At 48.5% G+C, this 14,776-nt stretch overlaps 1 protein-coding gene across 2 annotated transcripts in view; it reads left to right on the top strand.

The window, feature by feature from the left end:
- Window positions 1-14,776, top strand: part of SCARF2 (scavenger receptor class F member 2) — a 63,298-nt gene that overhangs the window by 36,536 nt on the left and 11,986 nt on the right. For both annotated transcript variants that reach the window (XM_035098795.3, XM_088659267.1), the window contains 3 exons: window positions 4,388-4,491; window positions 5,523-5,640; window positions 7,026-7,144. In XM_035098795.3, coding sequence (XP_034954686.3) covers window positions 4,388-4,491; window positions 5,523-5,640; window positions 7,026-7,144 — 341 coding nt within the window. The remainder of the gene's footprint in view (window positions 1-4,387; window positions 4,492-5,522; window positions 5,641-7,025; window positions 7,145-14,776) is intronic.

The raw sequence follows: 14,776 nt of genomic DNA, 5'->3' as shown, positions 1-14,776 counted from the left end.
CAGCACATTTTTACCCCCACCAGCTCGGACGCCACGGAATTTTTGGGATTCCAGTCCTCCCAGGCGGAAAGGGGAGCCTCGCAGGACTGGGGGGAGGTGTTCACACCAACGGGCTCGGAAAGCACTGAGTTCTTAGGCTTCCAGTCGTCACCGACACCTGGGGGGGACCTGGGGAGGGGAGAAGGGGAGCTTGGAAGGGGGGTGGATGTGAGGGACAGGGGATATCGCGAAGTCCCTCCCCTCCTGAGTTCAAGCGCATCACCGACCACAGGGGGAAGCAGAGGGAGCTCCGATTCCAGTGGGGAAGCAGGAAGTCGGGTCCGAGGCTCAGGCAAGGTAGCGGAGCCAGGGTCCCAGGTGGGACAGGAAGGGGGAAGTAAGGGGGGGAGACCCATCCCCCCAACTCCAGAATTACGCCGGAAGAGGAGGGGAAAGAGGATGGGGCTTCCAAGACTTTTGTGCTGGGGAAAGACGCGCCAAAAGTCACTTGGAGGTTCTGAAACCGACTGACCACATCACTCCGTGTAAATAGCATGACTTCAGCACTGTAAATACGCAGCACCAATAAAAGAATAAAAATGCAGAGCTGCGTAGCGTCGTTACTCTGAAGTAGTCCACTCCGGCCACTGTGACAAGTGGTCTCTCAGATAAAATGTTAATTTCCTCCCATTCTTTTTTTAAAGCTTTCGTCCTCTTGATTTCTGATTCTTCCAGTCATTTTTGTCATTTCTGCATATTCCAGCAATTTAGTTTGCCATTCCTCTCTGGTAGGGACTTTTTGCCTTCTTCCCATCCCTGGACTAAAAGCATCCTTTTAGCCCACAGCAAATACTGCTTTGAAAACCACCTGGACTCCTGACCGTCGCCACCTTTTGTGGCAGCAGATTCTGCAAACAAATTCCACGTTATGCGAAGTCCTTTAGAGCAGGCCTGCTTGCAGCTGCTCTGCGGGCAGTGAGTGCCCCGTACCCTTTTCTTTGCCAACAGGCACGTGGCACCAGGGAGGCAGGGACCCCAGCCAGCAGGAGAGCTTTGGATGTTCAAGAGGCATGAAAATCCCGGAGAGAATCTGAAGGCTGTGGAACGGCAGCAGCTGCTTTCGCCTGACATTCGTCCAGCAGCTTTGCAGCCTGGCTCTTCCTTTAGCTGAAAATACAGAATTGTAGAGCTGAAAGGAAACCCGTGGGCCACACAGCCCAACCCCACACAATGCAGCAATCGCAACTGAAGAATCCCTGGCAGGTGACCATCCAACCTTTTTGTGAGGTGTTGTGCCAACCAAATACAATAAAGGGATCGTAGCGATGGGAAGCTGCTTTATACTGAGTCAGAAGCTCGGTCCATGAGAACATTGGTAGAGCCCGGCAGGATCACACCGATGGCCCAACTAGCCCAGCATCCTCTGCTCACAGTGGCCAACCAGACGCCCATTATGGGAAACCCAAAACCAGGACCTGAACACGAGGGCAGCCCCTTCCCCACTGCTGATTCCCAGCAGCTGGCCTTCAGCTGCAACCTGCTCAATACTGTCTGCACTGACTGACAGCAGCTCTCCAGAATGCCTTTTTTATTTTTTGACAGCTGTCTTTGCATAGCTTTGCTGTAGAGAAAGGGAGCAACCCATATCCTAGTTGGGATTAATTGGGATGTAACCCATTCCTACACACAGACAGGTGATCGTATACTATTATTTTTTTGTTGTTGTTGTTTAGTCGTTTAGTCGTGTCCGACTCTTCGTGACCCCATGGACCATAGCACGCCAGGCACTCCTGTCTTGCACTGCCTCCCGCAGTTTGGTCAGACTCATGTTCGTAGCTTCGAGAACACTGTCCAACCATCTCGTCCTCTGTCGTCCCCTTCTCCTAGTGCCCTCCATCTTTCCCAACATCAAGGTCTTTTCCAAGGATTCTTCTCTTCTCATGAGGTGGCCAAAGTATTGGAGCCTCAGCTTCACGATCTGTCCTTCCAGTGAGCACTCAGGGCTGATTTCCTTAAGAATGGATAGGTTTGATCTTCTTGCAGTCCATGGGACTCTCAAGAGTCTCCTCCAGCACCATAATTCAAAAGCATCAATTCTTCGGCGATCAGCCTTCTTTATGGTCCAGCTCTCACTTCCATACATCACTACTGGGAAAACCATAGCTTTAACTATACGGACCTTTGTAGGCAAGGTGATGTCTCTGCTTTTTAAGATGCTGTCTAGGTTTGTCATTGCTTTTCTCCCAAGAAGCAGGCGTCTTTTAATTTCGTGACTGCTGTCACCATCTGCAGTGATCAAGGAGCCCAAGAAGGTGAAATCTCTCACTGCCTCCATTTCTTCCCCTTCTATTTGCCAGGAGGTGATGGGACCAGTGGCCATGATCTTGGGTTTTTTGATGTTGAGCTTCAGACCATATTTTGCGCTCTCCTCTTTCACCCTCATTAAAAGGTTCTTTAATTCCTCCTCACTTTCTGCCATCAAGGTTGTGTCATCTGCATATCTGAGGTTGTTGATTTCTTCCGGCAATCTTAATTCCTGCATGGGATTCATCTAGTCCAGCCTTTCGCATGATGAATTCTGCATATAAGTTAAATAAGCAGGGAGACAATATACAACCTTGTCGTACTCCATCCAACCTCTTGCAATGGTTTGACCCCTTTCCTTTTTAACAGTACAAATTCTACAAACACCCTCCATATCTCCTCAAAATAATTTCTTCTGCTTATTCCCCCCATCTTACCTTAATGGCACATGTTGATTTATCATCAATAGCTATATCCCACACCTCTTCATACCATTCTTCCATTTTATATTCTGCTTGCTCCTTCCACTTTCTAGCTATCATAAATTCGTACAGCTGTCAATAAATTTGTGAGCAAGTCCTTCCTAGCCTGCGAACCTTCCACCCTATCGTAAATTGCTACCTCTGGGGATTCAGTCAGCTTTAGACAGGTGATCATAGACCTTGAAGGCTGAGTTGTGGCCTTGAGTATATCAGTTTTCTTTTCTGATATTAAGCATGTTTCTAGTCCTCATGGCCAGGCATGGTCTTATCATTCCATTTCCCTCTGTCTCTCCTAACCCTTATTTTGTCTTTTGGCATCAGCTGGAAACGACGACATTCTGATATGCTTTCCATTAGAACACTCTTGGGTGATTTTATAGCCACCCCTGCTTCTGGAGGGGAGAGCAAAGGGTGACTTACCTGCCTCCTCTCTCTCTTTTCCCCCACTCACCTGATAATTCCTTCCTCAGTTGTTGTGGGTAAATGTTCAGGGAGGCAGGAGAGGATATATTGTTTAATAATATCATTCCTAACTTGCGCTAGGTCCAGCGCTGAGGGCCTTCTGGTGGTTCCCTCTCTACGAGAAGCCAAGTTACAGGGAACCAGACAGAGGGCCTTCTCGGTAGTGGCACCCACCCTGTGGAACGCCCTCCCACCAGAGGTCAAAGAGAACAACAATTACCAGACCTTTAGAAGGCATCTTAAGGCAGCCCTGTTTAGGGAAGCTTCTAATGTTTGATGGATTTCTGTATTTTAATGTTTTGTTGGAAGCCGCCCAGAGTGGCTGGGGGAACCCAGCCTGATATGCAGGGTATAAATATATTATTATTATTATTATTATTATTATTATTATGCTAGCAAGTTCTATAAGTTAGCAGAGTTTCAACATTCCCCTTTAAACGTGCAGCGGGTAGCTGGTTGTAAGCTTGTTTAAGCTTCTCAATATAGATTCCTGGTAAGATCCCTTATTTCCCTGTTAAAAGAATAAACACGCCACAATCTTATTTAAGGTATATAAAAGAAGTTTACTCACATCATCATCAGTTATCAGTTGGATTGCTGAAGACAGACTTAGTTACAGATATATACATGCCACCTCATGAGAAGAGAAGAATCCTTGGAAAAGACCCTGATGTTGGGAAAGATTGAGGGCACTAGGAGAAGGGGACGACAGAGGACGAGATGGTTGGACAGTGTTCTCGAAGCTACGAACATGAGTTTGACCAAACTGCGGGAGGCAGTGCAAGACAGGAGTGCCTGGCGTGCTATGGTCCATGGGGTCACGAAGAGTCGGACATGACTAAACGACTAAACAACAACAACATATACATGTGAGTCTATCCCATATGGAGATAGTCTCTTTGTCCTCTGTTGGCTGAAAGAAGCCGCTCCAATGAAGAGAGGAAGTCAAAGAGAGAGTGTGTGCTGCGTGCCTTGTGCTTTTGTTACCTGCACAGGTAAGGTCATGCCCACCTCTAGTCACATGCAAAAGGAAGTATGTCCTAGCCCAGGAGGAAACAGGAAGTTTTCGACTGGCTGGAACAAACATCCCCTTTGCATGTCCACTCTAGGCAAACAAGGAATGTTGTACTTGACTGCTGCTTTTGTATCACATCCCACAGGTGTAACGTGACGTGCCAAACTGGTCACTATGGGGTGAACTGTTCAGAATCCTGCAAGTGCCACGAAGATTCTTGCGACCCACTGACCGGATCCTGCTACATGGGTAAGTGGCTTGGGGGAACAGACATCACCAGCATCTATTGGCTGAGTTGAGTCCTGGGCTGCTAGTTCCAAACTGTTCCCATTGGGAAGTTTGGAGTCTGCAGAGTCCTATGGCAAGGCTAACAGCTAACAGGCTAACAGCTCGGGACTAGTTTCCTTCCTACCTAACTAGGGATGAGAGATACAATTGATTCCATCTGCATCCAAAGGCAAATGTAACTAAATTCACCCTTTATTTTAAAATTAAAAATAGGCGAGTCGAAACACAGCTATGCTACGAATTTTCGCCCTTCTCTAAATTTTGCAATGCAGTTCTTCAGCCAAGTTGGACAAATGCATAAGTTCGTGAAGGTGACGTAGGAAAATGCATCATGTTAGGGGGAACTGTTTTGACAAAATAGGCGCATTAGGCCATTTTGCGTCCAAAAAATGTAGTTTAAGTAGAAAGACATGCCAAAATGCTGTTGAATTGGCATGAGGACTTTCTTATTTTTTAATTTTAAAAAAAAATGCAAACTGATGTGGAAATGTGGAGAACTGAATTTAAGATTGAGAAACCGAAAGCAATTGGAATTATATGCCCGCCGAACTGGTTAGAACTGCAGTGTCTGTTCTGAACTTTCAAGGAGATAATCCTTTGGTGTGGCAGCACCTACACTTTGGAACTCCCTGCTCCTTTACAACCAGGTAGCTGCCACCACTGTGTGTTTTTTTCCAGCACCTGCCAAAAACCTATTTTGTTTATTTCAGCAAGCCTACCCGGATGTGTAAAGTTGACATGCATTTTAATAGGTTAATTTTATTTTATAATGTCTATATTTTTTTAAATGCGAGGTTGTCGTTTCTGCTTGCTTTAATTTTTAACTCTGACTAACTCTGACTGATCAATCATTTAAATGCATGTTTTATTTCAGGGAACTGCTGAGAGGGGTTTTTGGGGGGTTCTTTTTACAATGGAGTGGTGTGCACTTTCCATTAAATGAATAAAATGAAATAAGAGGGGGGTTTGTTTCTCTCCTGATTCCATTTCAGAGGCTAACCAGCGGATGGGTGTCATTGGAGCTGGTGCCCTCTTGGCCTTCCTCCTCCTCCTCCTCCTCTCCCTCCTGTGTTGCTGCTGCGTTTGCCGCAAGAAAGACCACTCTCGGGAGTAAGCATCAACCCTAAACCCATTGGCAGGGGAGCTACCCAAGCTCCTTGGTGGGCAGGAGGGAGGGTTATTGAGGGGGCCTGGTCTGTTTCTACAGGCCCGGCTCGCCCATTGACTCTAGTGGCGCAATGCACCACGGCGCCTGGGCGATCAGGGGGCGCTGAGGGGTGCCCCAGCAAGTGGGGGAGCTTCGCGGCGGCCTCCCTTTTCCCTCCACCAGCCACGCCGCGAGAGCAGGGAGGGAAGCGAGCGGAACAGGGGTTGGACACTGTGAGAACAGGATGCTGGACTAGATGGGCCATTGACAGGCTGCCAAGCTTGCTAGACTGCGTGCAAGAAGACACCTGGCTTCCCCTGGGATTGGGAAGAGGATTTGACTCTGGGAATTGTAGTTCTGTGAAAGGAGGACAGGGGTCTCTCTTAACAACTCTCAGCATACTTTACAAACTACAGTCCCCAGGATACTTTGAAGGAAGCATGCCTATTTATAGTGGCATGATGCTGCTTTAAATGTGTGTAATGGATGAGGGGGGGGGAGGTCCGAGGGTCTCGGCCCAGTGTACCTGAAGGAGCGTCCCCACCCCACCCCATCGTTCAGCCCAGACACTGAGGTCCAGCTCCGAGGGTCTTCTGGCGGTTCCCTCCCTGCGAGAAGTGAGGTTACAGGGAACCAGGCAGAGGGCCTTCTCAGTGGTGGAACCTGTGGGACGCCCACGCCCCCCAATCAGATGTCAAGGAAATAAACAACTAGCTGACTTTTATAAGGCATCTAAAGGCAGCCCTGTTTAGGGAAGTATTTAATGTTTGAATTTTTATCGCATTTTTAATATTCTGTTGGGAGCCGCCCAGAGTGGCTGGGAAAACCCAGCCGGATAGGCAGAGAATGAATGAATAGGATGGCCATTTTTAATACTCTATTTGTTGGTGTTTGTGTGCAGGTGTTTTTTTTTTTTTTGAACCCATATCCCTGCAACTAAATAACTAGCACTGCAGAGGTCCCAGCCCCATCAGGTTGTGCTCCTTTTTTAGTTGCAGGGAGCTTTTTTTCACATGGGGTGGGAGCTTCAAATAATGGATTTTCCAGCAGCTGAAAATAGTATAGCCCCTTCTGCCACCTCAAAACTCTACTACTTCCTCATTGTGCTTGCCCATGTTGACCCGACACAGTGCCAGGAGAATCACAGAATTGCAGAGTTGGAGGAGCATCTACTCCACCCCTCTGTAATGCAGGAAGAGGGGGCAACCCTAACAGGACTGTAAAGCGAAGTAATGGGGGCCTTCGTCATGCTACCCACCAGGACAACCCTGGTCCCAGTCCATCTGCATTGACGCTGTTAACTTCTGCCAGGAGTCTAACCCAAAATGCCCACCTTCCTCCCTTGCAGCTCAAACCAAGACCCACCCCACAAGAAATCCCCGAGGCGTCTTTGTGGGAGATTCAGCCGCATCAGCATGAAACTTCCACGCATCCCTCTTCGCCGCCAGAAGCTGCCAAAGGTTGTCGGTAAGGACCAGCCTCGGTTGTTCTCTCCCATACAAGCTCTGTCATTATGTGTTCCCCACATTCTGTTAAGGGCCCCACAACTAACCACGGTTTGCATGTCTGACTGCGTGGCATCACGATCCCAGTGTAGACAAACGAATGATGAACAGGCGTGCGAGATTCAGAATTCTTGTCACGGTGGCACAGAGACTTAAACTAGGTTTGCAAATGTGTCAGGATCCATTCTTACAGTTCAGTCAGTGCCCCTGTGTTGTGTCTTTGAATGGCTAAGCCCAGCCTGGTAGAATTAATCAGGGTTTGTTTTCTTGCAGCAAACCACAGTGTGAAGCCATGGTTTGCTGTTAGCTCACAAACCATGGCTTGTTCTTAGCTATGGCTTTGTGTTATGTCACAGCGCATCGTCAGTCTTGCCTGTGTGTTGTTGTTTTTTGCTCCACCAAGATGCTCAATCAAGCTGCAGAGGCGCAAGGCAAAAGGGTTTGGAGAAAGAAACCATGGCTGGTCTGCGAGACAATTCATGGTTTGTTGGCTTGAACAAACCACAGTTGAGGCAGCCGTGTCTTAAATATGGGTGAGAATACAACTATCAAACAGGCGGCTTGGCACTGTGATTTCAACGTGATCACTATGTGATCCCTGATTGGCTGGGATTTTAGCAGTGAGGAAGCCCTTTCAAGATTTAATTGGGAAGGTTTAATGGCTACAAAGCAGCAGCAGACTAGGGAAACTATGGCTTGCAAACAGGCATGGGAAATTTGCAAAAAAAGAGAGGGGAGGGCTCATGGACCTCTCTGCCGCAGTCTTTGCTCCAAAGATTAAACTTTGTGAAGCCTTTGGCTCAACTCTGGTAGAAACATGATCCTGTCCTGTCTTTAAGTAATTTCAAGCTGGTCAGGATTCTTCTGCACTCAGCTTTTCTGAGAGCTGCCTCCCTCCCACCCCCCATCTCGGTCAGGGGAGCACAGTGGTACATCCCTGGCACTAAAAAGCCTGCGGCTCAGAGCAGCAGCAACCATTTCCCCACTGAAACGATAACAAGCGCTGTGTTTACAGAAGCGCCGCTGGGTTGAGTTTCCCCCCCTCTTCTCTGAATAGAGGCTCCTTCTGTGAAGCAGAGGCCCAGGCTGAATGGGCCTGTGTTTCCCCATTTCCTGGCACTTCCCTGCTGCTTGGGGCTTTTGTATAAACGGGGCAGTGAGAGGCTCCCCTCCTGGCCTCTACTGACTTTGGAGGCTGGAGCTGCTGACTGCTGCCTCTGCCGGAATCAGCCTAGAGCACCCCGGGTTTGGACAGAGGCACTTCTGGATCAATTCTGTATCCAGGGCAGCTGTCTACCGCTCCATCTGATATGCCAGCTGAGACCCTAGGTGCCTGCACAGTCTTGCCAGAGTGGTGCATGCTCTGGTTATCTCCCACTTGGACTACTGCAATGCACTCTACATGGGGCTACCTTTGAAAGCAACTCGGAAACTACAACTAATCCAGAAGGTGACAGCTAGACCGGTAACTGGGAGCAGCCGCTGGAACTATATAACACCAGTCCTAAAGGATCTACATTGGCTCTCAGTACGTTTCCTTGCACAATTCAAAGTGCTGGTGCTGAGCTTTAAAGCCCTAAACGGCCTCGGCCCAGTATACCTGAAGGAGCATCTCCACCCCCAATGTTCATCTTGGACACTTGAGGTCCAGCTCCAAGGCCCTTCTGGCGGTTCCCTCATTGCAGAAAGCAAAGCTACAGGGAACCAGGCAGAGGGCCTTCTCCGTCATGGAGCCCGCCTTGTAGAATGCCCTCCCATCAGATGTCAAGGAAATTTTTTTAAAAAACTATTCGGTTGTTTAGAAGACACCCAAAGGCAGCCCTGTATAGGGAAGTTTTTTATTTTCGATATCTTACTGTGTTTTAATTTCTTGGAAGCTGCCCAGAATGGTTGGGGCAATGAGTCAGATGAGTGGCTTATAAATATATTGCCGTATTATTATTATTATTATTCCCAAAGGGGGTGAAAGACCATTTGTGCAAAAGTGGGTAGCCCAGCTCAGAGCAGCTCTGCTCCTTCCCCCTTCCTCTCTCTCTCTCTGCTTTGTTTTTTGCTGTCTGCTAAACTAAACTAAAAGCAATAGGAACAGTGCCACACTTCCTCCCAGCATGAGACCCCCTAGATGAGGATGAAGATGCATGCAGTAAAAACAGCATCAGCACCAAGTGTGGGAAACTTCACCTCCTGGCTACACGGCTGAGGTCGAGTTGGAAAAGGTTCAGGAAAGGTCGACCAAAACCATCAAGGGGATGGGGCGATTCCCCGGTGAGGAAAGGTTGCAGAGTTTGGGAGTTTTTAGCGTAGAGCAGGCACGTCCAGCTCTCTAGAGACTGCGATCTACTCCCAGTATAATAAAACTCCTTCCAGTAGCACCTTAGAGACCAGCTAAGTTTGTCATTGGTATGAGCTTTCGTGTGCATGCACACTTCTTCAGATACCTGAAGATACCTGTATCTGAAGAAGTGTGCATGCACACGAAAGCTCATACCAATGACAAACTTAGCTGGTCTCTAAGGTGCTACTGGAAGGAATTTTTTTATTTTGTTTCGACTACGGCAGACCAACACGGCTACCTACCTGTAACTATAATAAAACTAGCAGTGATCTACCCATTGTCATTGCCAAGAGTTGCCGAGCTTTTTTAGAGGGGGTGGGGCAGACCAGAGCTTTTTTGGCAGAGCATTGCCCAGAGTTGTTGAGCCTTTTAGGAAGGATTGACAAGAGCTGTTGAGCTTTTGTTGTTGAGCTTTTGGGGGGGGGGTTGCATTAAATCAATCTCCAAACAGTCCGACGCCCTCCCTCATTCCCCCACTATGCCACCGCCGCTGGGAAGATAAGCTTTCACAGTGGCGGCAGCGGCAGTGGGACATAGAGCCAGGGGCAGGGCATGGCACGATCGATCAGGAGCAAACAGGCGATCACTTTTCTTAAGTGGACATGCCTGGCGTAGAGGAAAAGGCAAGGGGTTGGACTTGATGGTCCTTGGAGGTCCCTTCCCACTCTAGTCTATATGGTTCTGTGATAGTCATTTGCACCTCCGGCATTCCTTTGCCCCTCCTTGCCTCCTAGCGCGCGCACACACACACGCACACACACAGGGAATCCCACTACCCCACAGGGGACGCGCCCACTTTGAAAACCAGACAACCGACCCTGGCAGCCGAGACCCTGTGACATGAAGAAGTTGATTTGCATCGGCTCGCTCTCTCCTGTCTGCGGACACCCTCTCGGAGGCTGGCCTTCCTTCCCGCGGCTTCGCTCGACTGCCAGAGGGGCTGTTATTTCACTGGAATGAAATGCTTTGGTCACAGGCTCCTTTGTTTGCCTTGGCACGCAGGCTTCGCCATATGTTCTTTTTATCCATCCCTGACCGCGGAGGGCTGAGGTCCCGCGCAGCTGTAGTCGAGGGCAGGGGGGGGTGCAGGATGGAGCCACTGGGAGACCAGGGCAAGTGGACCATCTCTCTCCCCCCCCCACCCCTTTTAGGTTTCCATATCTTCCCTTCTCCCCCGCCCCTTTCTTTCTGCAAAACTGGCACAGTTTTTAAGAAGCCAGCCCCCGATCTACAGAAAGGGCCGTAGCAGCTCAGTAGCTGAGCATCTGCTCTCTGCATGCAGAAGGTTCCAGGTTCCGCCCCCAGTGGCATCTCCAGTGTTCCCTGCCTGAAACCCCTGCCGCCAGTCAGTGTAGGCAATACTAAGCTAGATAGAGCAACACGTTGTGGGTTTTCTGTGTGTTAGTGTTCCGAGCAAGCAACCAGCACATGAATTATTTTTATTAGTTCATTCAGCCACTTATAATAGATTTAGGTTTCCGGTCTTTCACCATTAGGTATCTTCAAGGCCATTTTCTGAAATGAGATTACTGTACTTTTGTCCTGCCATGGGATGCATCCAGTAAAGCACGCTCTTAAAGCCTCAACACATTGACCAAAAGTGCTCTTTAAAAATGGCGGAAAGGGCTGCCAAATCCCCTTGTTGGGATGGAGCTGAGCAGCAGAGCCCAAGCAAGATTATTCAGAGAGGGAGCAACTTGCCTGCCTCTCCCTCCCTCCCTCCCTCTCACACACTATGACCTCCTCTGTGTGCAGCAACAGCCCTCCTGTGTTTGTCTCCAGCGCCTGGTGTTCCAAGATAGACTGCCCTGGCACATGGAGGTTTCACTTGGGGGAGGGGATTATCTCATCGCTCGTAGGAAGCACGAGCTGCAAGCACCTGGGAGCTATAAAAAAAGCCCCTCGATGCAGAAACACCTCCAGGCTCACACAGGGTCTGCCCTGGAGTGCCCTTCCCAGTTCTTGTGCCCACTTGCCCTGGCTTTGTGACGTAGAAGCAGACTCCTGAACAGGCCTAACCTTCCTGTTTGACGGCAAAGGAAGTCTCTGTTTATGCAGTAGCTGAGGAAGTTGCTTGTTCTGCCCGGAGTGGGTCAGCTCTCCTGTGGCCTTCAAAGCTGCTTTTGATCTGGTGGCGCTTTCACTATGAAAGCCTTTCAGTTTCCCCAGGAGGAGGAAGGGAAGTGAGGAGAAGGAGGAAGGGGGTTGCCCGACAGCTCCTCCTCCTCCTCCTCCGAGCAGGAAATGGAAGATGGTGCCAGCCTTCTCTTTGGAAGAGCATATCCAGCGGCAAGGTTGCAACATGAATGCAGCAACTATGGAGGATGAGCAAGCATCAGAAGAGGCTGCTGGCTTAAGTCAGTGCATCTAGTCACACCTAGTCCAGCATCCTGTTCACACAGTGGCCAACCAGATGGCTCTTTTGGGAAACCTGTAAGCACAAGAGGTCTCTCCCTTCCTGCAGATCCTAGCAACTGATCTTCAGAAACATTACTGCCTCCAGCTGTGGAGAACAGAGCCATAGCCATCCTGTCCAGTAGGCGTTGGTAACCTCATTCTCCATTAATTTATCCAATCCTCTTTTAAAGCCATATAAGTTGGTAGCCATCACTGCTTACAGTGGGAGGGAGTTTTTGCTAGGTGTGAAGAAGCTGGTCCATCTTGTCTGTCCTAAATCTTCCAACATTCAACTTCATTGGATGTCTTCCACTTCTAGCGGGAAGGAGAGGGTGGCGCTGTGGTCTAAACCACTGAGCCTCCTGGGCTTGCCGATCGGAAGGTCGGCAGTTTGAATCCCTGCGATGGGGTGAGCTCCCGTTGCTCCTGCCAACCTAGCAGTTCAAAAGCACACCAGTGCAAGTAGATAAATAGGTATCCCTGTGGCGGGAAGGTAAACGGCATTTCTGTGCACTCTGGTTTCTGTCACAGTGTACCATTGCGCCAGAAGCGGTTTAGTCATGCTGGCCACATGACCTGGAAAGCTGTCTGGACAAACGCCGGCTCCTTCGGCGTGAAAGCAAAATGAGCGCCGCAACCCCATAGTCACCTTTGACTGGACTTAACCATCCAGGGGTCCTTGACCTTTTACCAGTTCTAGCATTGTGGAAAATGTTCTCTCTCTACTTTCTCCATGCCAAGCATCTTTTTCTAAACTTCTATCATGTCGCCTCGTACTTGGCTTTTCTCAAAACTTAAAAGTCCCAAATGCTTAAACTTTTCCTCATTGGAAGTAAAGGCACAAAACCATTATGAGTATTGTGTATGACTACTGTTGTATAAATATTAAAAACAGAATTGAAATATTTTAAAAATTAAAAACAGAATATTTTGAAAATTACAGATTTTGATTATTTATTAAATTAATTAGTTGCCCCCTTTTTTGACAAAAGCAACTTACAATACACATACAAACAAAAATAGTCATTAAAACTGGTGTAGAACAAAGCATAGAAAAACTAAAAAGACTCTTATTTTTTTAAAGGCAGGATTGAAACATTCCACCCACTGAAGGAGGTTGCAGAAAAATTAAAAACCAAAGCTCTGGCAGAAAGGGAATGTTTTAACCTAGCACCTGGAGATTTGTAATGATGGCACCAGGCAAGCCTCCTTGTGGAGAGCATTCCACAAGTGGGGAGCCACCCCTCAAAAGGCCCGTCCTTGTGTTGCCGCCCTCCAAACCTCCCATGGAGGAGACAGACAAAGAATGGCCTCAAATGATGAACACAATGTCCAGGCCAGTTCATATGGGGGAAGGTATTCATAGAATCATAGAGTTGGAAGAGACCACAAGGACCCTCCAGTCCAACCCTCTGCCAAGCAGGAAACACCATCAAAGCATTCCTGACAGATGGCTGTCAAGCCTCCGCTTAAAGACCTCCAAAGAAGGAGACTCCAGCACACTCCTTGGCAGCAAATTCCACTGTCAAACAGCTCTTACTGTCAGGAAGTTCTTCCTAATGTTTAGGTGGAATCTTCTTTCTTGTAGCTTGAATCCATTGTTCTGTGTCCGCTTCTCTGGAGCAGCAGAAAACAACCTTTCACCCTCTTCTATATGACATCCTTTTATATATTTGAACATGGCTATCATATCACCCCTCAACCTTCTCTTCTCCAGGCTAAACATACCCAGCTCCCTAAGCCGTTCCTCATAAGGCATCGTTTCCAGGCCTTTGACCATTTTGGTTGCCCTCCTCTGGACACGTTCCAGCTTGTCAGTATCCTTCTTGAACTGTGGTGCCCAGAATTGGACACAGTATTCCAGGTGAGGTCTGACCAGAGCAGAATACTGTGGTTCTATTACTTCCCTTGATCTAGATACTATACTCCTATTGATGCAGCCCAGAATTGCATTGGCTTTTTTATCTGCTGCATCATACTGCTGACTCGTGTCAAGTTTGTGGTCTACCAAGACTCCTAGATCCTTTTCACATGTACTGCTCTCAAGCCAGGTGTCACCCATCCTGTATTTGTGCCTTTCATTATTATTTTTTGCCCAAGTGTAGTACTTTACATTTCTCCCTGTCAAAATTCATCTTGTTTGCTTTGGCCCAGTTGTCTAATCTGTTAAGGTCATTTTGAAGTGTGATCCTGTCCTCTGGGGTATTAGCCACCCCTCCCAATTTGGTGTCATCTGCAAACTTACTCAGGATGCCCTCAAGCCCATCATCCAAATCATTGATAAAGATATTGAATAAGACTGGGCCCAAGACAGAACCCTGTGGCACCCCACTAGTCACTTCTCTCCAGGATGAAGAGGAGCCTTGACGTATTGGGGTCCTGAGCTACATAAGGTTTTATAAGTCAAAACCGGCAGTTTCAATTCGTCCTGGAAGCTAATTGGCAACCAGAGCAGTTGGACCAGAATTGGTGTGATGTGCTCAGACCATCTTGCCCCAGTGAGCAACCTGGCTGCTGAATTCTGCACCAGTTTCCGAACTGTCTTCAAGCGCAGCCCCACGTATAATGCTCTGCAGTAATCTAACCATATGGCAAGATATCTATGTTGATAAGGAGGCAGGAAGTTCCCTTACATTGAGTCAGACCATTGGTTCCTGGAGATGCCAGGGTTTGAACCTGGGACCTTCTGCTTGCAAAGCAGGTGTGCTGCTATCCTCCCCCCCCCCTGCCGCCCACCTTTGCCCTTCTTCTCTAACTTTAGGAAACAAGGGCTGAGACCTCCTCTGACTAGCCCAGGAGGCAGGCCAGTGAAAACGGGGATCTGTGGGGAGAAACGCTGTGGCTTGGGGGTGGGACGCTGGT

The sequence above is a fragment of the Zootoca vivipara genome, chromosome 16 (assembly GCF_965207765.1).
Source record: "Zootoca vivipara chromosome 16, rZooViv2.hap1.1, whole genome shotgun sequence".
NCBI lineage: Eukaryota > Metazoa > Chordata > Lepidosauria > Squamata > Lacertidae > Zootoca > Zootoca vivipara.
The sequence above is the reverse complement of the archived record's forward strand: the minus strand, read 5'-3'. Positions and strand labels throughout refer to the sequence as shown.